Genomic DNA, 26364 nt, shown 5'->3' on the forward strand with positions numbered 1-26364 from the left:
AGTGCAGGGGTGATTAGTGTGAGTTACAGAGATTTCTCCATCCTCAGAGGTCCTCAAAGCAAGCTAGAGGAACATGTGCCAGGGCTAGTGCAGCACATGAAAATTCCATATGGCTCTGGAGTAGAGGTGGACTGTTGACTGTCTCTTTGCTCCTAACACATCCAGCAGAGCTTAGAGGGGTGCAGAAAAAAAAACCAAGTCACCCCCAAATAAATCACAAGTGGGATGCACTGGCATTACACTCACAATGTTGACCTTCACAGCACAGAAAACACAACAACAGCAAGCAATAAAATCACTTCCAGTGTGTGGTATAAAGGTACATAGAGCAGCTGTGTCATTTCAGTGTTTGTGAGCCCTGCAGCCCCATCTCCCAGTGCCAGAGCCTCAGATCACCCCACTGCTGCAGTCCCTCAGCCTCACTGACCTGCTGACCCTGGCACTGGGACAGATTTAGACAGAAGCACCCATGGGATGGGCTTTCCCTCTGCTTCACCAGCAGCATCCCTCAAGGGCACTTCTGAAACCACCTCATCATCCCTGGGGAAGAAAGCTCAGCTGCTCCTGGCTGCTCACAGAAACATCAGCTTAGGAAATCTCAACCTCTCTGGTCACACAAGAAAGTGTGCAGGTGGTTCCCTGTCAGAGGTGGCTGCAAAATGTCCTTCCATGCCAGGCACAAGGGACACTCCAGAACAGTGCTGGGTGGACTGAAACATCCCCCACTAGGGTCCTGGAACATGCAAACTGCTACAGAGAGAGACCACTGCCAGGCAGTGTGGTGTAACAAAGATCAGAGCACCCCAAGAACCCCAAACCAGCTGGGAGAGAACTAAAGCACCACGGGCTGCTCCTGAAATAGGCCCTCTTTTTCTTTTAAGCACAGCTCATTAAATGTTTGCTGGAAAAACAGAAAAGCATTTTCCACAGAGAGGAGGACATCCAAGAAAAGCCCTTTTGGACATGAATTGGCAAGAGACTCCCAAGCATTTATCTTCAGCATAGAATGTGCTCTGTCAGGAGGGCTGTAACTAACAATACTGAAAAACACGCCACAGACTTCCACTGTGTTTTATTTGGCACTCAGGGGTTATTCCTCAACACAAAGCATTCACAACTGGCACTGCTTAAACGAGAAATTACAACCTTCAAAAGGCCCATTTACTGTCAGCTGCAGAGAGAAGGGAATTTGCCACGGGCTTTGATGACAACAGATGATGCCCCATAAAACGCTGCAAACACGCTCGGCTACAATGCTCGGCACGAGCTGCTGGGTCAGTGGGGGCACTGGGAATTCTGCACTTCCTGCCCCTTTTCTCAGCAGGATCAGCTCTAAGCAAGCTGCAAAGATACCCTGAGCTCATTAGCCCCACAGCTCATTAGGTTAAGGAGGAATATAAGGGAAGCATCCTGTTCCTAGAGGCTGGATGGTCAGATGGGATAAACTGAGCTCAACAGCGTAGGAGCTCCATCACCTCCGGATCCTGCACAGCTCAGCCACAATCATGCTCCCTGCATTATTCCCTCCTTCCCAGCAGGAGGAAAGAGCTCTGCCACCCAACTCCTCAGGCCCTCAAACCTTTTTTTCCTCTCTGGCTCTGGAAAAGCTCAGAGCTGGGAATCCTTGGCGGTGTTTGCTCAGGATGAACACCAGGTCCAGGGGAAGGGAATGGCCACCACTGGCTGCCTGAACAGCACCAGGAAAAACCTGGAAACCTGGGAAAAGTGACAGGGATTTTCACAGCCCACAAACAATCTCCACCCCAGGTCTCAAAGGGGGCTCCAGAGAGGTCAGCCTGAGCTATTCTTCGCTGCCACAGCCTCCGTGAGCTGTAAAACATTCCCATTCCTCTGCTTGGCAAGAGCTTTTCTGCTTCCTCCCCCAGACCTACAGAGACAGGGGTTTATTGGGCAGATACCCTCTGTTTACCTTATCCTGGAAGGAGATTTAACCATCCACAGGACCTGTTCAGCACCAACAGAGAAGAAAGGGGAAAACGAGCCCCTTTTGCAGGCAGCTGCAGTACCTGTAAAACCCAGACTACACCAGCTAAACCCTGCTCCTGCAAGGCCAGGAACTGAAATTAAGTGAGTCTTTACTAGGCTGGGGAGAGAGGAGAGCTGTGCCATGGCTGTGCCACTCAGAGCTGTCCATGCACAGCAGGAGCAGCCAAAGCAGGACCAACCTAAATATTCACATATCCTAAGCTGGATCCTCACTGTGAGAGCTGTGCTGCTGCCCCTGCTGGAGATCAGCATCCACACGGGCTCCAGACTGGCTGTGCCTCCTCTTGCTGCATTTTCTGCTCCTTTTTACCTTAAAAGCTGGCTGAGCCTCATCCTTTTGCCATACACACACTGACAGAGTTGTGCTTTTTTTCATCCCAGAATCTGAAGCCTAAAATGAAAATTGTCCTTCAAGGAGTCACAGCAATGCTGAGACGAGGCTTTGGTGTTGTGCTGGCGTGGCACATTCAGGCAGGAAGTGACAATCTTCCCAAAAAGGCTCTGGGCACTCTGTTTGGAGAACCAGGCACAAGCTGGCATCCTGGTTGTAATGGCCTGTCCTTAGTGAGTTGGTTTGTTTGAAAAGTGTGTCAGCTAAACCCACCTGCAGAGCCCTTTGCAGTTCTAGCCACTCACAGACAGGTACAGAACTAAAGGCTGAAATGCCTTGACCTTGAGGCAATGCACAGGAAAATCTGAGCCATTTCCCAGTCCACAAGTCAGATGGCAATTTCTATTGGGCAGAGTCTGGAAGGCAGACCTTGGAGTCCTCTAGGGGGAAAAAAAAACCCCTTTTAAAGTGACTCTCCTTACACAGTGACTGGCAGGGAGACCAAGCCAACATCATCAAATGAGTGTCCCGGAATCCTGTTTTATTTCCTAACCTCTGACGGGAAGGAGTGCATCAACCCGCTGTCATCTGCTGCCATGGGCTCATTCCTGCCCAAAGCACCAACCACTCCCAGCTCAGACACTGCTCCTGCTCCCAGCAGAGAGTTTAAGTGCCCCCTGATGAACAGAGACACTTCCCTGAATCAAAACCAACAGGAAGAAAACCCCAAGTCTCCACACAAAGTCATATTTCAACCAAATCGGGTCCCAGCATTAGAAGAATTACAGGAGCTGGGGATGAAAATCTCCTTTTAAGCTGGAAAACTCATCCTTGATGAAGGATGGATGAGTTACTAAAACAAATATTGCATTTCGTGCTGGCTAACAGGACTCTGCCCAGGGGAGCTAAAGTACTCCCAAAGATTATCATTTATGCACAGCTGACTTCAAGTCCTCTTGCTTGCTGAGCCCAGGCTGTGGTACAACCTACAGATTGCTCCCAAAAACTTACTCTGCTGTTTCTCAGTTGCTCTGGCAGATTTATGGAATCTACCACCTGGGCATAGAGGTAAATAATACGAACCTTTGGGGATTAACTACCCAAACTCTCAGTCCTGGGCATGGGTTATACTCTCTGCTGGTTACCTGTCAGCCTATGGCCAAAATCAGGTGTCCCATCCTCACTGCCTGCCTTGGGAGTCCTGCTGCTGCAGTCCCAGAGAGAAGGGTGCCCATGGCCAACCCAATTACAGATTTGCCCTATAGCTCCACCAACACTGGCTGAAACAGGCCTGGCTGCCCAAAACAACACCAAATCCCTATATACAGCTTTGGGGTGTCCCACTGGGCAGCCCTGGTTACTGAGGACCAGCCTTTCTCACTTTCACCTACCTTCCAGTTTTCACACAGAAAGTGCTTTGACTTCCTCAAATCATTACAGGGAATAAGGAAATAGAGGAAATAAGGAAATAAATGTCAAAAGCTTGAAACCCAAACTCTTTAAAAGTTGCTGATAGTGACCAAAGGGGTTACAGGAAGGGAAATGCCTCCTGTTGAGATGCTGCTCCCGAGCCATTAAGTCTCCTGCTGTGGATCTTGCCTTTAAACTGCAAAATAAAAAAATAAGAGGGAAAAGCTGTTGGAAAACCCCATCAAAGATCTGCTCCTCTCTCCTGGCTTCCCATCCTCCTTGCTCCCTGTGCTGGCTGAGCCTTGCTCAAAGCCCAGCTTGAGTGAAGAGAGTTGAGGACGAGCCTCGGTCCTTTGAAGCAGCCACAACAGAGAGGGGATCCTCTCCTCAGGGATGTGCCACACGGGGCTGGCCTGGCCACCAGGACAGCAAAGGCAGCCCAAAATGTGTGGCAAGCAGCAAAGAGGAGAAGAAGCCATGGGGCAGAGCTCACAGCAGCCTCCCACCGGAGCTGGGCGTTCAGAGAAGAGACTGCATCCCCAAATCCCAAATCCCTCAAGGTGCTGCCAGAAGGGCAGCCCAGCTTGCCCATCTGGTTTCAACTGGCTTACCAGAAGAAACAAGCTCTTTGCCTCTGATCTCCTGGCAGTTTTTGAGGAATTGGTCGATTTCAACCACTTTTTGACCATTTGAACAGAAATGGTGAAGATGATTCAGCTGCTGTTAGATTTTTGAAAATCTGATGCCTTGGTAAAAGGAAAGAGGGCTGTTAATGCCAGCAGCAAAGAGCAAGCTTTTAGAAGACAGAAGAACCCAGTCTCACACTGCTGCTCTAACAAAACAAAGGAAAATCCCAGCAGAGCTCAGCCCAGGTTTCTCCATGGGCTTCTCTGGAGGAGCACAGTGGCAGGAGCAGCATTGCCACCCACTGCCACCTTCACATAACTCCCCACACCTTCCTGGTAAAACCAGAGCTGCAAGAGCTGACTGAGCAGACCAGTTTTGGTGGTTTTTAGCTATAAATCGTGGAGAAAGCAGAGATGGAGACGATGGGGAGTGCAGCATCAATTGTACCTGTAGGGAGGGAACTCAGCCCCTGCTCCTGGGGGCTGCTGGCCACCCTACCCCAAACATCTGTGATCCATTCCTCCTGCCACAAACCTTCCTGTGGGCTTGGACCAGTAGATGGCACCAGAATAACAGGAAAGCCCCTCTGCATCTCCCCAAATCACCAGCAGCAGCATCCCTTCTCTTCCTTCCCTCAGCACACGGCACGGGGCACTGGCACCAACCGAGGGCTTTCAGCTCTCTTTTAAAATCCTATTCAGAGCTCACCTCTTTGGGGCTTTGAAAGGCTCTACCACACAAAAGAGATTTCAAACTAAGAGATACCCTGCCTTTTTGAGGCTTATAAAATATCTTTTTTTTTTTTTCCTCCTGCAACTTAGATGCTGTTTTTATATGAAACACAGAAACAAAGTATTTACCCAAAGCATCTGCTTTCTCCATAATTGCTTTAATTTGGAGAAGGCTTCCCCTATTCAGCCAGAACTGACAGAAGTTCTCTGCCTGTTGCACTTGAACAGGATCTGTGTTTCTTGATGTGAAGCAATCCACTTGAGAAGTGCCAGGCTGTATTTTCAGGTAGGAAGATCTCCTTCTCTTTGGCTCTTGTCACTGTCAGCACTGTTAGAGGAAAGACCAGTGCTGCCTCCCCAGCAGCTTCTGCTGCCAGCTAATGGCAACATCCGTGACCCCAGTGGGTTGAGCATCATCTCAACACTCTAAAAACCAGCAACAGGATTGGGTCAGGTCAGGAGGGGCATTTTCCCCACCACTCTCTTGCACACCAGGTGTGCAAGAATTTTTCTCTTTACAAGGAAAGTGTCCCAAAACAGAATTAACACCCAGTGCACATCCTGCAGCAAAATCCATCCACATCACAGAGTTAAGGATGATCCTGTTCCCATTCCTGCCTTGTGGGACCTCCTGCTCACCCAGGTGAAATTCTGAAATCCTTTCAGAAGGAGCTGGGCAGAGATGATGGTGGTCTCCAGGGATGGCTCTGCAGCACAGAGAGGATTCTCCCAGTTCCTGCCTCAGCTGTGACACATCACAAGATGTACATGGGCACTACATGTGACCCCAAACACCCCAGAGATACAGAACAGCTCTGCCTGGGGCAGCTTTTGTGTTCATAGGGAGGCACCAGGATTGATTCAGAATCTTGAATCCTGCCTGGAGTATCTGGGACAAATTCAGAGACCACCTGACTTTTCCCACTTTTCAGACTGAGTTTTGAACACAGCTCAGCAAGGTTTCCACAGCAGCTTGATTATTTTGATCTTTTCCCCACATCCTCACTATTAATCATCCCAAAGGAAAACATCACTCCTCCAAACCAAACCTCTTGCCAAACCATTTCTCGGCACATTTTCTACTCAATGTCCCTTCTAGGAACAGAGCACATTTGGAAACCTCCATGGCTCCACACTCCCTGGCCAGCAGCACATCCATGACCACATGTCCACAAACACTGAGCACTGCTGCTGGAAAATCGACCCAGCAAGGTGGAGAAAGGCTCCCATTGCCATGCCAAATTTCCCAATATTCTTCCCAGAAATCCTTAGAATTTTGGTCGATTTGGGGCGTTTTAGTACAGGTTTCAAGACTTTTATGGCTATTTTTAGTACAATTTGGGGAGTTTTTTGGCCATTTTAAGTCAGATTTCCCCTGAATGTTTTTCCCACCATTTTCCCTTTTTTGTTTGTTTTTTTCTTTCCCCTCAGAAATCCCTGGAATCTCATTGGATTTTGAGGCCATTTTGGGGGGTTTTAGTGCACATTTTAGGAATTTATTAGCCAATTTTAGCGTGATTTTCAGGGCATTTTTGCATTTCTTAATGCAATTTTTAGGGATTTTTCTGGTTTTTTAGGCTGATTTTTTTTCTGATGTTTTTCACAGAAATCCTTGGGATTTTGACAGATTTGGAGTATTTCAATGCAGATTCTGGGTGTCTGATTTTAGGACTTTTTGGGGGGATTTTGTTGGTTTTTTGGTTTTTTTTTTTTTTGATATTTGGATATGCTCAGTGGTGGAACAGAGAACCATCCACAAGAGCTTTGTTTTATGAACCTTGCTGGAAGAGCTGCCCTTCTCCAGCTCCTTGGGCATTCCTGCTTTAGCAGCTCTCTCCCTGCTGGCATCAGCAGAGCACTGCTGCAGGGGATGCCTGAGTGCTCTGATCATCCCAACCCTGCAAATCCTTCCCTTGGTGCCACCTCTGATCCCCCCAGGCAGCTCACCCCACCACTCCAGAGATGCTCTGTCCCACGAGGATGCTGAGCATGTTTATCCCTCTTCCCATCCTGATTAGATTTGCAGCTCTCCCTGTTTTCCTCATTTTACCCAAAGCTGGCAGGGTTGCAGTTACAGGAGACACTGCTCACTCAGAGCCTCAAGCTGGCCAGAAATAGCAGAAATTACACACAGAAATCACAACCAACAGTCTGCTGCCTTCAGAGCTGCATTAAACTCCTGAAATACAAGAGAAAGTTGGGCTGTTCCCATGGTTGATGTTTGCCCTTCACAGCTCTGCAGAGGCTTTCCTGCCTCTATTTCTAACAGTGGGATTTTGGAGAGGGCATTGTCCCATAAACAGCAGCTGGTTCATAAAAGGGCCTGAGTTATGGTCAGAGGTGAGGACATTGCTTTCCTGTTGTGTTTGTCACTGTGTTTTGGTACAAACCTGTAAACAGACTCGTACCAAGTGGATCTGTGTTCTCCATCTGGCCCTGTGCTCTGATTTCCTAGCAGGAACATCCCTGACTTGGGATTGTGCAGCACATCCTCTGTCCCCTGGCCAGAGCTGAGCTCTTCAGTTTCTGTGTGAGCCTCAGCCACAGCATTTCACCCACTTACCCCACCAGTGAGACCAATAATTCATGGCTGACAAAAGCTGCTCTTCCAAAAGGCCTTCCAGACATTCATGGATGCAGCAGCCAACGCTCTCCTTTGGAGTTATTTCTAGTGATTGCACAGCATCTCACAGCTAAAAAATGCATTTCCTACCTCCTCTGAATGCATGTCTGGCTTTTGCTCCCAGCCACTGGCTCTCATTCCACATTTCTGATGGGTTAAAGGCAGGGGGAGAAAGACTTCTACCTAAAAGTGGCAGAAATGTGGATTCCAATCCATCATCCCAAGTGTCTGGAAGAGCCCTTGCCACTGTGTGGCAAAGGGACAGTGATACATCACACAGTCTAAAGTGCTCACCATGGATGTAGCACAAGGGGCAGGCATCAAAAAGCAAGAAAACCAGGATTCAGCCCCCAGCTCCACACAGAGTTCTGCAATCCTCTCAGAACAAGGCAGCCCCTCCACTTGCTGGCTGTAACCTCCTCCAGCCATTGGCTCTCTCTGCTCAGAGGAACGTGCAAAAATACATAAAAGCAAAGATAGACCTGCCCACATTGAGGAAGGGCAGCTTTCTGGGGTGGTTTTCCTGCTAATCACATCCTGGTTTTTCTTTTCCATCATTCCATCCAGTAACTGTGACCTTTCCCCACCCACACACTCAGTGGGTGCCTCCTGCCCCACAGGCTGAACACAGCACAGCAACTTGCTGCAATGGGGGGAAAATTCAGAGGCAGCCTGAATTTCCAGCCAGATAAAAGCCAGGATTAAACAAGTTCCCACTAAAGTCACACAGCCACTGACACTTGAGAGGATTCCCTTCCTAAGGCAGGATGAGCTCTATGCTGTTCATTCCTTGACACGTTTGTCCCCATCAGATCTGTGATTGAAATCTCAACGAGGATTCCTCACAAGGAAATCTGCTCCAAGGTTGCCTTATCCTCTCTAGACTGATTTCCCTACCACCTCTCTTACATCTGCAAGGGCAGTAGGTGGGCTTGGAAATCAGTTTATAATTGAGCCTGATGTGTTGGGTTGACGTGCCCAGCAATGTGTGTTCTGTCCCCATCTGTTGAGCTGGGTGGGGCAGTGACCCTGATCTCCTGGCACATATTATCTGCTAATGGGCCAGCTTTAAACCAGCTGGGGCAATCATCTTTATCTTTCCACAGCCCATCCTCCCTCCAGGCAGATATCATCTGCTGCTGGCCCATTCAGTCCCACTGCATGACTGATAAAATTCCATCATCCCACTGGGAGATGCTCCAGTCAGGGGGAGCAGCCAAGCCTTTCCTACCCAGAGAAAAACTGACATTTTGGACACCAAGGGACCTTCTTCACACTGGATTCCAGAGGAAAGCCAGACCTTTCCACATCATCCCTGCACCTTCAGAGGAAACTGAACCTTCTCCAGGAGCACTGCTCCAGCTGAACCACATCTGCCACTGCAGGAGGATGCAGCCACCATTGAATGGGACTGCTGCCACCACCCTGACTGACTGACGGGTGTCAGCTCGGATTCTGACTCTGGCAGTGTTTGGGAATTGTTCTTTGTAATACTGCATTTCTATTGTAATTTTCCTAGTAAAGAACTGCTATTCCTAATTCCCATATCTTTGCCTGAGAGCCCCTTAATTTCAAAATTATAATAATTTGGAGGAAGGGGTTTACATTGTCCATTTCAAAGAGAAACTCCTGTCTTTATTGGCAGACACCTGTCCTTCAAATCAGGACACCTGAGTACCTCTTCTTTCCTTCTAAACTGGAGCTGGAGTTCTCTTTACCTCTTCCCTGGACTCTTTTTGACTCAATTTGCACCTCCCTTGATACACAGCTTGCCCAAACAGAGCCCATGAACAACAGCACAGCGAGAGGATGCCCCACAAACAAGGCAAAGCTGTAGGACATGCTGGGGGTGAAAAACATCTGCCTCTCATAAAGATGTGGTGTTTTGCATTGAGCAGGAGAGCTGGTCCAAGGCCAGACAAGCAGATTTCCAAAAACCATGGATGCACAGCACTCCAACAGAGCCTCTTTGCTCCCAGCTCACCCCCCCCCCAGCCCTCAACACCAGCAGATCCCGTGCTGCCCTCCTCGCCAGGGCACCACACAGAAACTCTGCACTGTGATGTGGGGAAATCTCTGTGATCTCACCAGAGGAGCACGGGCAGCCTCTTCCCCCAGCCAGCCAAACTCCTCCACTGGGAATCTCTGGTGGAGACGAGCCGGATCCGTGGCATGGCTCCCGTGGGGCAGCGGCTCTGCCGCAGCTGCAGGGCTTGGCTGGTGGCAGGGCACTGAGCAGGAGGGCTAGCACCAAAATAGGTCATTAGTGAGCAACGTGGGGTTCTGCATTCTTCTCCAGGCCCTTTTCCTAACGGGAATGCCTCAGAAAACCCAGTGCGGGGGGGAAAGAGGAATTTACAGTTCCCTTCCAGAAACCAGTCTTTGTTTGTTTGATCGTTTTTTTAAATGATCGAGTAACTTGTGAATACATTTTCTGATGATTCCCACATCCTCCCAGCTGGAGAACGGTTCATGAACAGACTCCAAGCTCTGTAAATGAGCTTGTTAGTCATAAGTCTTCAAACAGGCTTGATAAACAACTTTCAGCCTGCAGGATATTCATCAACCATTCTGTCTGCCTGGTCTCCTGACACTAATTTATTATTTACAGTGAGAGATCCCTCTCCTAAATCACAGGTGATTGTTTCTTTTTACTGATTAGTTGATTTAAAAAAAATAAAAAATGAGGAGAAACAATGAAAAACAAATCACAAACAAGCATAGTGCTGCAAGCACTTATTCCTGAGCAGTCCTCCTAGTTTCCATGACACGTATCAGAAGTTTTCCAAATGAAACAAACTGTAAGTAACGATCTTTTTTGGCCAAACATTCAAGAGCAGGCTACAGCCAAGAAAAAGAGTGTGACCATCCCAACTGGGAATTTCACTGCCTGCCACCAAACACTCCAGGGACCTTCCAGCTGATCAGCACATGCTGCTCCTTGCATCCTTTGGGCTTGTGGAGAGCTCAGGCACCTCAAGATGTTTAGCAGATTCACATCCACGTGCAAAAATCTGTCCCTCAAAACTGTTCTAGCCCATGGGTGGGTTCATACAGCATGGGGTGCACTCAGGTGGGTTCCCTGCAGGAACAAACCTTGCTGAGGTTGCTGCAGATCATGGAAGGGGATATTCTCAATGGTAACTCCTCAAAGACAAGCAGATGAAATAGCAGTTTGCTGGGGATGGAGCAGAAGGAGGAGAATTGCTGTTTATGCCAAGTTCTTATATAACACATATAGCCAGAAAATTCCAAAGCCCCAAATTTGAGCCCAGGGTTATATTGGTAGGAAAACTAAGGCATGGCAAGGTGATCCTGGTCAAGTTATGGCAGTGACTATGGAGAAAAACAGATCTCAGGATCCTGTGGCCAAACACACAAAAGTGTATTTCAGCAACTAAAGACAGGCTGGGTCATCTGCTCTGATGTTTGGAAGAAAAGCCCTTCTGCTCCAACTGAGATTTTGGGTGCAAGCTTTTTCTGCTCCCAGCACTAGCACACACCTGACTCTAAAAACTTACCCACAGTACTCCCAAGTGGTTTGTTTCCTTTCTCTCAGTGTGAGATCACCAACACATTTGCTCAGAGAAGCTCAGGCACTCAGCACTGGACAGGCAGCGCTACCAGCCTGTGCCCACTGCCAGCCTTCCCAGGGACACAGCCTGATCTCCAGCTTTCTCCAGCACTGCCAGCACAGGAACCATCCCCCCAGCTCTGCTGGATGCACAAAGCTCTGCTCTGTGCCCTCCACCCAGGGAAAGGGGAGGCTGCAGGCAGGACGAGCAGCACGGAGCTCAGCCGGCGCTGCAAGGTGGGGAGTGCTGTAACGCTGTTTGGGAAACCAGCCCAGGCCTGGTGGGGACAGGAGCTGCCTGCAGAGCCACCAGCAAGGCCAGCCCTGTGCAGCAGCAGGCCCAGAGCATTAACACTCTGTTTTCACTGTTACACTCAGGCTCTTTTCCCTTTTAAGTCCAATCCATCCCCACAGAGCCCCGGCGCGGCTGAGCTGACACGGGGAGAAGTGACAGCTCTTTGAAAGCTGCAAGCATCCCTTTTTTTTTTTAAACAAATGTGGATCATATTAGCAACACTTCCAAAAACAGAAGATGATTTCCAGAGGCACTGAGCAGGTCTGGAGGGCCTTGACTGGCTGCAGCTCAGCCCAGCTCTCCCACCACTCACTCAGCAGCCACGAACAGCAAACCCAGAGCAAACAGAGTGCTCCTGCTCCAGCACCTACTCTGAGAGGGATGGAAGCTGCTGGGATGCTGCCACCCACCCTTGCTCTATCCTTGCTTTGATCCCAGTGCCCTGCTGCTCCCATTCTCCTTTTCCAAGTTTACCCACTCAGCAGCTGCTGCTGGCAATTCCTCTTGCCCCACGCTGGCAGGACCTTTGATTTTGCTTTGGTCAAGGAGGCCACAGGAGAAGTTCATCTGCTGGTGGGCTCAGAGCAGGAAGCAGTGTCTCCAGGTTCCTGATGAGTTCCAGCTCTTGGTGCAAAGCAGCTTTGCTGCCAGAGCAGCTCATCAAGACGTGGAGAGGGTCCCAGCCAGACCTTGAGCGTCTCTTTGGACGTTTGCCCTGCCCAGCAGTCTTGCTAACTGGCTGGAGTTTCTCCTGTAGGAAAATTTCTCTAGCCAGAATGGGGGAAAATTTGGGTGGAATACGAACTGGATGCTGCAATAGGATGTAGTGATTTGTTAAGAGCTTAGCTGGCTCCCTTTGCCTCTCATCTAACCTTCCCTTCCAGGAACACGAGGCACCAGGATGTCCTGGGCTGCCACCCCAAGGCAAATGTTCACTTCATACGGGCACGTATGAAATCCAGACTGTCTGGGACAGTGCTTTAAACAGTGCTGTAACCTCTTCTTGGCCTCTGGAGGTGAGAGAGGAGACCAGAAAGCTATGTAAGCTGAAATAGATGCTCCCTGGCTTGCTCATCAGGCCTCTCTTGGCCTTCCCAGACTCATCCCTGCTGATGCCAGGCTTTCCACTGCTCCCTTCCCTTCTCAAGCAGAACCCTCCAGACATCCTCACTTGAAAGAAACACCTCTTGAGTGATGCCTCCAAAGTGCCAGCACACAGCATCTTCCAGAGATCAGCTGGGCCCAGCAGGAATTGTGCAGGAAAGGAATAAAATGGAATAAAAAGGAATAAAATGGATGGAATCCTTCCCTGTGAAGGTGGTGAGGCCCTGGCACAGGGTGCCCAGAGAAGCTGTGGCTGCCCCTGGATCCTGGAAGTGTCCAAGGCCAGGCTGGATGGGGCTTGGAGCAGCCTGGAATAGTGGAAGGTGTTGGGGTTAGAACTGGGTGATCTTTTAAGGTCCTTCCAACCAAAACCACTGTGGAATTCCATCAAACCAATCACAGCCAAAAAGCCACTGAGGAGCATTGGGAGCTGTGCTGGCCCTGGACAATGGGGAAACTGTCCCAAGGACAGATCCAAACACTGCAGGGCTGGTGGCACCTGCAGGTACACCTGTGAGTTTCCATTGACACAGGCTGTACCTCTGAGCCTCTGCAGAGATTTCCAGTGGGCAGGAAGAGGTTGGATTCTTGCTGCATGTCCCCCTCAGGAGAAGGCACTGCTGCCATCCTCCACACCCTCCAGAATGCCATAAAACCCTCTGGGATTTCACCCCTCCTTTGAGCTGCCTGCTCTCCCACCAGAAGATATTTCTGAAGATATTTCTGAAGATATTTCTGAAGATTTCCCACACGCAGCAACCAAACGACAGGTTTTTCTTGGGGGAACCAGACTAAAAACCTGCTCCACCACCCAAGCAGAAGCTGAAGCCTTCCTGCATATAAAACCAAGAGGGCACTTCAAACATCAGAGCCATGGACAACAGCTCCTCCAGCCAGCCTGTGATGATTTTCACTTCAAATCCCCATAATCCACCCCAAAAGCCAAACCTCCTTTAGGAAAGGCAAGCAGGGTGGGGAACCAGCAGGGCAATGATTCATCCTCCCCAGAAACAGAGGCCCAAGTCTGGAATACTGTGACACTTGGTAAATATTCGTGATGTACTTCATTATGCAACAGAGGCCCAGCAGGAACGCAGCTCCCTCAGGGCTACTTAATATGGGTTTCAAAAACGATTAAATATATCATAAACAACTCACAACCAGGAATAAACACCTATAATCCCATCAAGTCATTCTGTTGATGTCAAAAACCATGGGAGTCAACTCGGTTACCGGGGGGAAAAAATAAAAATACACCCCTGAAGGAATTACAGTCCTGTAATTCTGTGTCTGCCTTGTCAAAGACTCAACTCTCCCAGCTCCTCCTGCTTATGCTCTGTCCATGCTCTTGCTCTTTCCCTTTCAGGCTTCCTCACATCAGACTCTGATGCATTCTGCACTTATGAAGAAAAGAGGGAGAAGGATCGAGCTCCTGACTGCGGACAGCAAAACCTGCACAAAAATACTCCACTGGCCGAAAAAGAAAAAAAAAAAGTTTTTTGAATGATTCAAGGCTGCTGGTCAAGTCTTCAAACACTAATACTCATCAACTGGCACACACATAAGTGGTCCATTGAAATAGCATGCAATGACTCGTGTGAGTAAGGCCTGCACAAATTAACCCTGAGATAATATTTTCCCATGCAATCACTGCTTTATACATCATCAAAAAGATGGAAAATAGACTGGCTAGCAGTGGAAACTCGGTGCAGATGACAGAAAGCTGATGTTCATTAAAAGTGTTCGAGCAGTTTAGAGCAAACCTTTCAGTTTTATGAGAGATTTCAAAATCTAATTTTCGTGGAAATGTTTTCATTACGTTAAGGGGGGAAGGAGGGAAAGTAAAAACCTTCGGCAAAATCTTTTTCAAATTAAGAACTTGGAAGCTCTGAGTGGATGGATTGAAAACACAAATATCATCAGCAAATTATGAGACCATGAGAACCAGGAAGCAAAAGTGATTATGATCAAAAAAAGTGAAATTCACAAACAAATAGAAGTTTCTTTTCACCTGTCAAAAGGAAAAGCACTCACAGACAGAGCCAGCTCTAAATTCACACGGCTCCTCCTTCTTTGTTAATAACAATACCTTGACCACTTTCATTTATTTCTTTGTGCCTTTTGTTTTTTTAAGACTCCAGATATGTTGCAGAGCCACATTTCCATCTTCTGTCTTTGTCCAGAAGCTACAGAAATTTACATCAAAAAACCACAAAACCTTTTCCCACTTCAAACTACAGGATTCAGATACGCTAGAAAAATAAGTGACACCGCGACACTCGCTGCAATAGCCACGCATCTGCCAGCCTGAGGCCTAAATTAGATAGAAATGCCCAAGGAACATACATGGAAAGGAGTTAATAAAACCTTTAACAACTGCTGGGTATTAGTTATCTGTTACTCAACCTTTAGCCAAGCAAACTTTCTTCAAATCCTCGAGGATACGCGCGGTAAAACCGGTGCGCGCGGAGATTTTTCCGGCGAGGGATCGCGATTTTCACGCAGATCGTTTATAACAAACACCTTAAAAACAAGAATAGCCTGATCCTCGCTTTTCCTAAGAAAAGTCTGAAGAGTTTTCTTTTTTTAAAGGCCTGGAGAGCCTTTCTGGAGGAGGATTTGCTGCTGTCTGGATTCCCCAGCTCACCTTGGTGTAACCTGCAGACACCAGCACCAGCTGCTGCCCCAAAACTCTGTCCATCAGCAGGACAAGAGAGGAGGAAAACTCCCAGATTTAATCCATTTTCCCCTCCTCTATTTATTGGTTGTACATCCCCTGTCTATGGACTCAGCATCTTCTGGAAATAAGGGCTGTGATTTACTAACAAACTTAATACTCCAAGATAAAGCAGACAAAGTTCGCAGACAAAACCCTGCAGTTGTTCCCAGGTGCTTCTTCTTGCCTTCATCCTCAGCCCAAGGAATTGCTTTCCACATTTCCAAGCAGTGGCAGAGCTTTTCCACCTCCTTTTTTTTTTTTTTTTTTAATTTTGTGAAGGATGGGGAGGCACAGGAGCACAGACAATTCAGTACTTAAGACACACTCTTTCACTCCTGCAGCAACCTCAAATGTTCTGATTAAAAAGAGGCAATTAAGGCAAAATGAGTAGCCATGTGGGAGCAGACCCAAAGTCCTCCAGCTCAGGATCCTGTTTCAGCCAGCCAGGAACAGCAGTCAGAGGGTTTAAGCCCAGGCAGCAAGGGAGAGATCTCTGCCCCAGCTCATCCTTCCAGTCTGTGACTCGCAGCTCCCCGAGCTGGACGCTGTCTCCAAACCCTGCTGCAGTGAGCAGCCATCCTCATCCTCCCTGAATTTGTCAGTCCTTTCTTGAAATAACACCTATTTCTGCCTGAGCAGGCAAGGTGAGCAGAGGAACTCACCTTTTCCCAGCAGGATTTCTGAGATTTCCTTGACAAGGAGCAGCAGTACTGAGAGGTCACAATACTCACCGGGACAAAAAGTCATGGGGGGACTCAGGCAGCCTGTGCTCAGCTTTAATTGTGAATCAGCCTGATATAACCTGTCTGCCCCTTGAGTGCCAGCACTTTTATACTGAAGAGAGATTAAAGTACAGCAATAACCCCAAAACACAGAACTTGAGCATGTAATGAACACGGTTTATTCACTCCTTACAAAAGAAATCCCAGCGTAACAATTTTTCTTTTGCTGTTCGTGCTTTCTCCACACCATTTTATGAGCCATCAACAGAGTCTCAAACCAACCAAACAAAAATAAATTAAAAAGAAGCAGAAGTCAAAAATGCCCATCTGAAAAAAAAAATACCAATCACTGAGAATTACCCCAGAGCCCCAGGCAACTGACAGGTTTCTGTCACCCTCAAAGGGCACAAAAGCAATGAGAGCTCATTGCCTTTTTTTAGGAAGCTTGGGGGACCTGCATTTTCATCCCGGGATTAGCAAAAATTATGCTACCACAGCAAGAGCTGGTTTTATTTTTACAGGTTATTTTGTGACAAATTGGAATTGGGATTGCAAAGCCTTCCCAGCAAAGCAGCAGAGGGAAGGAGGGTTTGCCTTAATGTTTATCAGCTTTTAGGGTAAGGTGTTCAGAGCTGGGAGTTGAACTGAAGTGGGGGAGAATTGACAGCTGGGCAGCACTGCTGAAAACTCAGCTCCTTAACCCAGGGACACCTCTCCCTGTAAATATTACAGTCACAGCTACTCCCAGAAATGTTTTTTTCTTCTTAAGAAGAGAAACATTTTATCCTGAATCTCTCTCAAATGAAAAAGTGGTGAAATATTTCCTTCAAATCTCAAACGTCCAAATAAAATCTTTTGTCATTTCTGCATCAAACTACTTCTCTTAATTTTTGTTGACAAAACCAGCACCAATAATTTGGTTTTTCACTTCAGTTTAGGACAGAAATCAGTGGCAGATGAGCTGATTTTCCTTCAGGCTGGAAGAACATTTTTAGTATCCTTGAGAAATCCACAATTTCTTCAAACGGCTTTTAACTTTTCTCACTTAAAAACACGGAGAGAGTGCAACTAAGCCCTATGTTAGCTTTTCTACTGAACCAGCTCTCATTTTTCATCGAGAAAAGCTCCCACTTCTTCTGAATTTCCTAGCTCCAGCACAGTTCTTTTCCTGCATGGACTGCACAACACAGAACACATGCAGCAGGTAGGGAAACTGAGGCACGGAGCCTCCCGGGATGTGCTAAATGCACCCACGAGAGAGCCAAAGCCCAGATGGCAGTTCTGCCCAATAAACCTGGGAGAATTTATTCCTCCCCCCCTTTCTTCTTTCTTTCTTCTTTTTTTTTTTTTATCATTGCTTACTTTAGAACACTTCTAAAACTTTCTAATTCGCCGCAACGGTATTAAAACTTTTACAGCATTCAGAGAATTTATAAATTATTTGAGGCTGTAGTTCTGTCCCTGCTCAGCAGTGCTGGCTAGAAAATAAACCCTTAGACTTCTTTTTTTTTTTTTTTGGGGGGGGGGGGTTCTTTTCATGCTCTCAAGAACGAGATGAGTATTGGTGAAATGCAATTTTCCCTTTTTCCACGCTGACCGAGTTGCAGTATGCAAGGGGCAACATCAGGAGTAAATCGGAGAAAATGAGGATTAAATCCAAATAAAATATGATCAACTAAATTGGGTACAGAGCAGAAGTTTAAAAAAAAAAAAAGTTGTCTGCATTTAACGTATTGGAGATTCTCCAGCGGCTAAAGGAGCTGAATTGGGGGCAGCCGCAATCATCATTATTTTCCTCACTAAAACACACATATCGAGAGCCAGAATTTGCGGTTTTTCGGGTGCTGGGAAGGGAAATGTTTTGAAGCCGTGTCCCAGCGGCTCTCGGGGGGCAGGGGAGCCGCGCTCCGCTCCCGACCGCGCTCCTGGAGGATGCTCCCCGCCGGGAACGCATCCGGCCGCGCCGAGCTCGGGCATCCCACGGGCGCTTCTGCGAGCAGCGGCTGCTTTTGGGAAGGCTTCCCCCTTCCCCAGCTCGCTTTCCTTCCGAATACCACGAAAAACCACGTCGGATCCACGGGGAAAAGAGGGTCGGAGGCGGCTCCCGGGAAGGGGGGAAAAAAACAAACACAAAAAAAAAAAAAACAAACCAAGAAAAAAATCGGAAAGCGAACGAAAATTTCAATTGGCGTTTTCGTTCGTTTCTCGTTTCGTTGGTTTTTTTTCCCCCGTTTTTCGCCGGGGAGCTCCCTCGGAAGCGCGCTCGTGTCCGCAGCCGCGGGCAGCCGGGATCCCCACGGAACTGCCGGCCGGGGAAAGAATTATTTTAACAGAGAGCAAGTAAAAGCGGGGTTGGTGACCCTGCACACCCCGCTCAGCCTTTCTGACAGCGCTGCCCTCGGAAAACGACGCGCAAGCCGGCGCCCGTCCCGCGGCCGCTCCAATTCCCGAGCCTGGGCTTTTCAGGAGCGGGAATTCCGACAAGGGGATCCCTGTCCTGCCCCGCCCGCAGCGCTGGGATCGGGGAGAACCGCGGCTCGGGGCACAGGGGATGTGCGGCTCCGCTTGGGAGCCCTCGGGCTGACTGCGAGGACATCGGACAATGGTGCGGAGCCCATCCTGATCCCGGGGTCCCGCAAAACAGGGCGCTGCTGCCCGCTCCGACGGGCGGAGGGATGGATAAATGGAAGAAGGGAGGGAGGGAGGGAGGGAGGGAGGGAGGGATGGATGGATGGATGGATGGATGGATGGATGGATGGATGGATGGATGGATGGATGGATGGATGGATGGATGGATGGATGGATGGCTCAGCGCCTCGCCCCGTCCAGCCAAGCGTCCTTCTCAGCCCACCCCGGCAAGGAACGGAGGTGCCCGATCCTGCCCGCTTCTGCTCCTCGGGATGTTCCCGGTTCCTTACAGCGTGCAGGAGCCACGGCACGGAACCCGACGGGAGCGGAGAAAAGGACAGCTCGCCCCTTTCCCGCAGGAAAAACACGGATTTCCACGGAGGGCGGCTCGGAGTGATGAGGAAGCCGGGCTGGACGCACCAGCGGAGCCCCCTTGGAGCCGGAGAGATGGAAGGGATGGAAAGAAAAGGATAGAAGGAAGAGGTGGAAAGGGATGGAAAGGATGCCCCCGCACTTACTGTCCTGCTGCGGGGTGTCGCTGCCGCTGGTCAGCCCGGGGGACTCCAACAAGCTCCGGCCGGGCTCGCCGCCTCCCTCCTCCGCCTGGGCGGCCACCATGTCACCCGCCTCCTCCAGGTCCAGCAGGTGACTCACGGAGAAGTTCTTCTTGGCTTGTAAATTGTCCAGGCCGGCGGGGCCGTCGAGGCGGGCGGGCAGCAGGGCCTGTCTGTCCATGGCGTGGGCATAGCCGGACGCCATGGTGGCGAGCGGGGCTTCTGCGCCCTGGCCCCCCGCGGCCCCCCAGCCCTTCCAGGGGGGAATGCGCAAGGAGCGCGGCGCGGGACCCGACGGCGGAGCGCGGGGCGAGCCGGAGGGCAGCGCGTTTAAAACATGCCGGAGGGGAGAGGCGGCCGGCTCGGGGCGCCGGGAGCTGCCGCCGGCCGAGAGGCGCAGGGCGGCTGTGGGGCGGCTGTGCCCCGTCCCTCCGCCCCCGCTGCCGCCGGCTCCGCTCCCTCCGCCCCTGCGCTGCCCTCCCCTCCCCTCCGAGCCGCACTTCAAACGGCGGGGGCGGCTCCGCAGCGCTCCGGGCACCCGCGGCAGGGAGGGAGGGAGGCAGGGAGGGAGGAGCGCGGGGGACGTGGCAGAGGGACGGGGATCCTCGGGGGAAAAGCGGGGTGATGGGTAGAACCCCCTCCCTCGTCGGGTTGGTGCTGCACCTGGAGGGGAGGAATCGCCAAAATGAGAAATGCAGATGGAAAGGTGACCGGGGGTAATGGGAGAGAAAGTGCGAACAGGGAAGAGGAAAAGCAGCGAAAAGTGCAGCAGAGAACTGAGAGAAACGGACCGAAAGGGAGTAAAGTGAAAAGAACAGAAAGGAAGGGAAAAAAAAAAAAAAAAAAAAAGCCAAAAAAACTCGAGGACGCAATCGGAGCTCCTCAGGCCAGCAAGCAAAGAGGTGCCCGCAGTGTGTCCTGGTGGCCCTGGGGACAGGGACAGGGAGCGGCCCTCGGACCCTGCCCCAGGACAGCGGGGCCCAGCCCGAGCCAGGAAAGGTTCCCGGTGGCTGCAGCCAAGCTGCCACAGCCAGCCCAGAATTTCCATCCCCCCTGATCTGGGGAAAGAACATTTGATGCCATCAAAGGGCTCCAGATTGAAAACAGATGTGCTTCCCCGAGCCTCTCCATGCATTTAATTAAGGCACAGGCATGGAGGAGACATTTTCATCATTAGTTTGCTTTCAGGGCACCCCCCCCTCTGGTCCCAGTTTACTCTTTGCAGTCTCAAAATCCCAAATGAGCAGAGCAGGGCTGCAGAGCTCTGCTGTGCCCAGTTTGGGGGCTGGGGGGTACTGGGTGGAAAGGCCAAAAAAGTAAAAAAACATAAAAAGCAACAACTTTGGGGCAAGTTGTGCATGTGCACAGAAGCTTGTAGGTGTACATACACCCAGAATTCTGTGGGTGCATCTGTGTATACAGCACAGAATGACTTTTCTGCATCTGAAGAAGGGCTTGTACATGTCCACATGCTGGATGGGGAAGGAGTTGTGCCTTCACATGGGTGTGCCAGGCTGTATCTGGCTGGCTTTGTTACACTGGCATCTTGTACCCTGGCTCTCCAGGTTCAGGCAAGGCAGGATGGGTCACCTGTACACACCCTGATCATGAAATTCCCTTTTCTCTGCCTTTCCCAAGGATCTGGCTGCTGCCTCCTGCCTTGGTGAGCTGGGGTTTACCCTCTTTGTCCCTGATCTGCTTCAAATGGATGTTGCAGCTGGCTTTCCTGAGTGGGTGCTGCAGAGGCCCAGCCATAAACATCCCTTTCCATGGCAGTGGGATCTGCTCTAAGCCTTGGGGGTGTCAGCAGGAGCCACAGAAACCAGACCAAGAGGTCTCTGTGCCACCTTCAGCAATGCTCTTGCTGACATCCCTGATGAGATCCCCTCATGTCCTTCAATGCTCCCTCCCAGCCCTGGGTTTGGGAATTCTGCCCCAATTTCCCCTGGGAAGAAAAGCACCCAGCTCCAAGGGGCTTTATCCTGAAGTGAGTCACCTCACATGCAGCACCCACAGGCTAAATTCCAAATATATTGGGTGCCTGATTCACATTCTGAACGTGACCTGAACCCCTCCTGCAACTGGATTTGTCACTGGGAGGGACAAGCTGAATCCAAGGGGAGCTCTGACCACTCTGTCTGTCCCAAAAGGAGGGAGGCTGGAGCAGAGAGTGTCCTTCAAGGCTGCACAGAGCACTACAGGGCTGCAGTTCATCCCTCAATTATCTGTTGGGAGCAGACAGGCCCTATGCCAAGGAAATGTGGAAATGAATGCAGCAGGAACCTCCTGGGCTCTGACAGGGGCAGTGCCTGTGCTGCCACCTCAATTTATGAGGCTCACCCTCAGCATCAAACCCAAAGCAGAGATGATGGGATACCCCAGTTCTGGCAACCCTGAGGCTGGGAAGGACTCCCACGCCCCAGATTGCCCATGAAACCCTTTTAACATCCCACAGGCCATCAAGAAGTTGACTAGACATTTATTTCCTACCTCACCACTGCTCTGCTGTCAAGCTGGTAGCTCCCCTTCCTCCCCATCCTACTTTTCCTCCCCAATGTGCACCTGCCTGGAGGCTGCTCAGTCTCACTCCTGCCTCTCCCAGCTGTCCAGCAACTTTCTGCTCACACTCCCAGCAGGGCAAGAGACTCTGAGCTACTTCCATTGAGGGAAAAGAAGGAAAAACCCAGAAGTCCTGAAACAGCCAGAAGTCAGCCAGGTAAAGCACTCACATATGAAAGGCCCAGCCTCACACCCAGCTTAACCCTTCCTGCTCCCAAAGTGGTTGTCATTTTGAAGGACACCTGTGAGACTCACCAGCTGGAGCCTTGCCTCAAAACCTGCCTCCCCTAGGCTGTGATCATATCCAACACTGGGAGAAAGTGAAGCAGAAACCACAAACTCGTGTATTTTCCCTTCCCTAGTTGCACTTCATGAAGGGGAACCCCAAATATCTGCATCTCTGCAGATGACCAGCACATTTTGCTTCTGCTTTCTTTTTCCCATAGAAAATCACAAGCACCCCGCAGTGCCAGTGAGAAAGTCCCTAAATGGAGTGTATTTTTGATTCTTGAAGTTTCCCATGAAGTCCAGCACTGGCAGCTCCTGTGGTTCCCAGCTCCAAAATGTGGGCTGCCTAAGTATGTTATAAACCCTCAGAAACATTCCCTTCACATCTGTCTGAACAGCAGCTTTGTAGCACCACAGTCTCTGTGACACTTTTCAGGTACAACAAACAGGACCTGAGGGGCCCATGTGCCTTTACCAGCACAGATTGCCCCCTTCTTTCAGGCACCCTAAGTATCTTTGCTTCCACCCGAGTTTGAATAAAAGGAACCAGGCAGAAGTACCTGTGATACCCAGGTGTGTGTCCTCAGCTGGCTGATCCTATCATGGCACTCAGGTGAAGAAGAATTTTGCTCAGTGAGGGAAAGTCCTTTGGGTCTCCCCGACTTCATATTCAGTGTGTGAAGTCTCAGAGCCCTTTTTTGATCTGCCAAATGTGTTTCATCCTAGAAATTAAAGGGGAAAAAATAATGCAGAGGGGCAATGACGAGCAGGAGCTGACAGCCAGAGCCATGGCACAAGCCTGTGTCTGTAGGAAACCTGACCAAAATGCACACACCATCTATTCCTGCTCTGTGCCAGGTGCTCAGCTGTCTGAAGATGTGCTGAATGCCCTCCAGCTTTGCTCTCTTGAGGGCCTGGATGGGGTGCAAGCAGTTCAGACTGGTGATTCAGAGGGCAGGAGGGCACAAGTGATGTTTATTCCTCTCCTAGGACCATGGCAGCTTTGGAGAAGGAGTGCTCCAACACAGACCTTCACCCCTTTGCATGCCAAAACATCAGCCACAGCTCCTGAGGGGAAAGCTGAGTGATTCAGAGCATCTCTCTGCCTCTAGCTCTTCTCAGCCTGCATCCAGAATGTGCCATGTGGGACAATGTCCCATGCCCTGCCCAGCCCAGTTATGGCCCCACTGCTGGAGTTCTTGATGCTACAGTGCTGTGAGCACCAAGAAAAGTTTCCCCCCAGCCATCCCATCCTGCTGGTTCACTTCCATGCCTGGCCTCAATCCCTTCTGCACTTGCTGCAGTCAGGGCTGGATAAAATCTGTGTGGAGCTGGAGACAGGGAGCACCTGCAGGGACACGTGTGTGCATCTCACATCCCTTTACAGTGTGGGGAGGGAGATTTTGGGGTTGTGTGCACATATTGGGGTCTGCAACAAGACCTGTCCCCCACAAACCCTGCTACACTCTTGGACCAAACCTCCCTTTTTTCTTTTCTCCCCACACTGAGGTGAGTTATTACATCTGTGGGGATCAGGTAGTCTACAGTCCTTCCAAGCTGTAAACTCAACATCAGGGTTTTTTTTAATCCCAAACATCTTGATGTCATCTGGAAATGCCATGAGCAGTTTATAATTAGGGTATAGCATGCAGATTAATACCAGCAGCTCCAGGGTGAACAGACCATCAGAGCCTAATCAAAGCTTAAATGGGGCAGCAATTTAGCACTGAGATTTATTATTCCTCTGCACAATATTTTGAACCAGAGGCTGAGTTCACATCACACACAATCATTCCTGGAAGTGCTAGCACATCTCCAGTCAGAGCAAGGTGCCTTGTTACTGGTTCATGGGGGTGATAAATACTTGGCTCTGGGAACTTCTTTAGGAATATTGCAGCATTGACACTGTACAAGATTTAGAGCCTGAGGCGGGAGAACACTTGCACACATGCTCCAGCCCCATGTGGATGGTGAGGCAAGGCCATGTATTGTATTTTGGTTTTTTTTTTTGCTGTGCACCAGGTGTAATAAGGGAGGTGCCCCAGGATAGCAGCTGAGGTTTGTTTTATTTTTTGCCATCTTCCCTGGCCATGTGTGGGTGAGGAAGGATGGAAAGCTTTGTGTCACTCAAGGTGGGGATGAAGCCACCTGACAGCAACAGAACCTTCAGGGGAACTGGCACTGTGTAGCAGGCTCAGCTAAGGGCTGGGGAGGGAGTTCTGTGCCCAGTGCTCCAGGGACAGCTCCTGCTCAGTGGTATTTCTGCCAAGCCCATCTGAAAGGCTCCTGGGAGTACCCCCAAGTCTCAGAGGTTTGATTTTCACAGGAGGGGCAGCTGGGTTGGCATTTTCCCTAACAGGGCTCCAACCTGCCTTGCTCAGACCTCCTCCCACCCAGTCTGGGCTGGAGCCTTTCCCTTGCCTTGTCATTTATAAAACACAAGTGGAGGAGGGGGCTGAGAGAGTGGGAATTTGTTTATCACTTTGTCTGCACCAGTCCCAGCTTTTAGATTCCAAGACAGAGCTTCCACAGCTGTCACCTAGCTTTCAGCAGAGATGGCAGGCACATTCACCAGCTGCCAATGGCAAGAACTGCTTTTCCTGGTTCATTTTTCCATAATCTTTCCACCAAGTGGGAGAGGGGCTCTGAGGAATGTCCTGATCTCTTGCCTGGCTGGTTGTGGATCTGAACTAGAGTTGAGCTCTTCCCTCCTTTGGCTTTGCTCCTGCCAGGGATGCCATGGGGGTGTCAGCCCTGCCTCAGGTGGAGGGACATTTGTCACACACTGTGGCCTCTCAAGACAACCCAGAACTGTGGAAACCAGGAAACCATAGAAGCATCAGCACAAACATCTCCTCACCAGTTTTGCTGCAGTGGCTGTGAGCCTTGTGAGCACAGTCAATATAAATAGATGGGACTTTATTTTTCTTACATAGAAAACTTGAATCTTTATTGTATAGCTTATATTTTTATAGGAATATTAGAAGGCACTGTGTTAAGCCTAATTGGTTAACAGTATCCTGATGTTTAGTTTGTTGGTTGGTAAATGGTTTGTGTGTATGTTTATTTTTCTTTTTATTTTTGGATAGCTTACATGTTTTGTTTATTGATTTTTATGGCATAGATTTTTTGTTTTTGCAGGTGCAACTTATTAATCTTATATGAATAGATTGTTATGTAAATTGATTTTTATTTTCATAATTTCTTAATGGCAACTTAATAGATTAGTTGTTAGCTGTACTTAGTTGAAGTAGCAGGTTCAAGCCATGATTTTATAAGGTCTTTCCTTGGTAAGATTTTTATCTATATGCACATCCAGCAGGTGGATGATGCCTGTGTTGATTGCTCCAGCACCTTGGAGGATTTCAGTGGATTTGAGGTAAGAAACCAGGCTACGGCACTTTTGGGTTGCCAATTGCCCTGTGACAGTGACCTGGTGGCACTGGGACCCTTGGCCCAGCCAGCTCAGCAGGGCTGGCCAGGCTAAAGCAGGGCTAAGCTTCGTGTTCCCAAGGGCTCAGACTGGAGCTGGCTCCAGAGCTGGCTGCCTGAGGAGCCCTGGGTTTGGATAAGCCAGTCGTTTAACTGGGGTTTTATTACCAGGCAGGGGAACAAAAGCACTCAGAGGTCACCCGGGAACTTTAATCAGCACCGAGGGTCATTGGATAGCAGGGTAGGAGGGAGGAGGGCAGGGCCCAGGGCATGCAAATAAATAAATAGATGTATTGAAACCACCTCCTTCCTCCAAGTGATCTCTCTCTCCCCTTCTCCATCTACACACTCTGCTCCTTGCAATCAGACCTGCAAATGGCCCTAATTTTCCCCAGCAGAAAGTCCAGGATCTCCTGCAAATTGAACTAAGAAGTTTATCCACAAGGTTTGGTTGGGTTTTTTATTTTAAATCCCTTGCTGCTGGAGATGAAAGTTCAGTCTGCTGGACTGCTCTTGGGCTGGGTATCAGATATCCCTAACCCTGGAGAGAGAAAACGTCCCACCAGCTTCTCTCCCCTGCAGGAAAGAAAAAAAAAACCCCACCACCTCTCATAATCAGAGTCTGGGCAGACAAATTGGCACCACTCTTTTCTCCCTCCACCCCCCCTTTCTGGAAGAGGACTAACCCTTCAGAGCACAGTCACAACTCACAAATATTTGTGGGTATTATATTGCAAGAGGGGAAAAAAAAAATCCAAAGGAAGGTAACTGTTAAAAGCTTAGTCCCTCTCCCATGGAAAGCAGCTTTATGCACGTCCAT

At 49.6% G+C, this 26364-nt stretch overlaps 2 protein-coding genes across 2 annotated transcripts in view; both read right to left on the bottom strand.

The window, feature by feature from the left end:
* PRRX1 (paired related homeobox 1) overlaps nt 1-19784 on the bottom strand; it is a 37233-nt gene extending 17449 nt beyond the window's left edge. Inside the window, exon 1 of the mRNA XM_079313638.1 lies at nt 19290-19784. Within this exon, the coding sequence (XP_079169764.1) occupies nt 19290-19530 (241 nt within the window). The 5' untranslated portion in view covers nt 19531-19784. The remainder of the gene's footprint in view (nt 1-19289) is intronic.
* Nucleotides 1-26364, bottom strand: part of NTMT2 (N-terminal Xaa-Pro-Lys N-methyltransferase 2) — a 146595-nt gene that overhangs the window by 10645 nt on the left and 109586 nt on the right. The gene's annotated exons all lie outside the window — the stretch shown is intronic.

The sequence above is a fragment of the Erithacus rubecula genome, assembly GCF_903797595.1.
Source record: "Erithacus rubecula genome assembly, chromosome: 10".
Taxonomy (NCBI): domain Eukaryota; kingdom Metazoa; phylum Chordata; class Aves; order Passeriformes; family Muscicapidae; genus Erithacus; species Erithacus rubecula.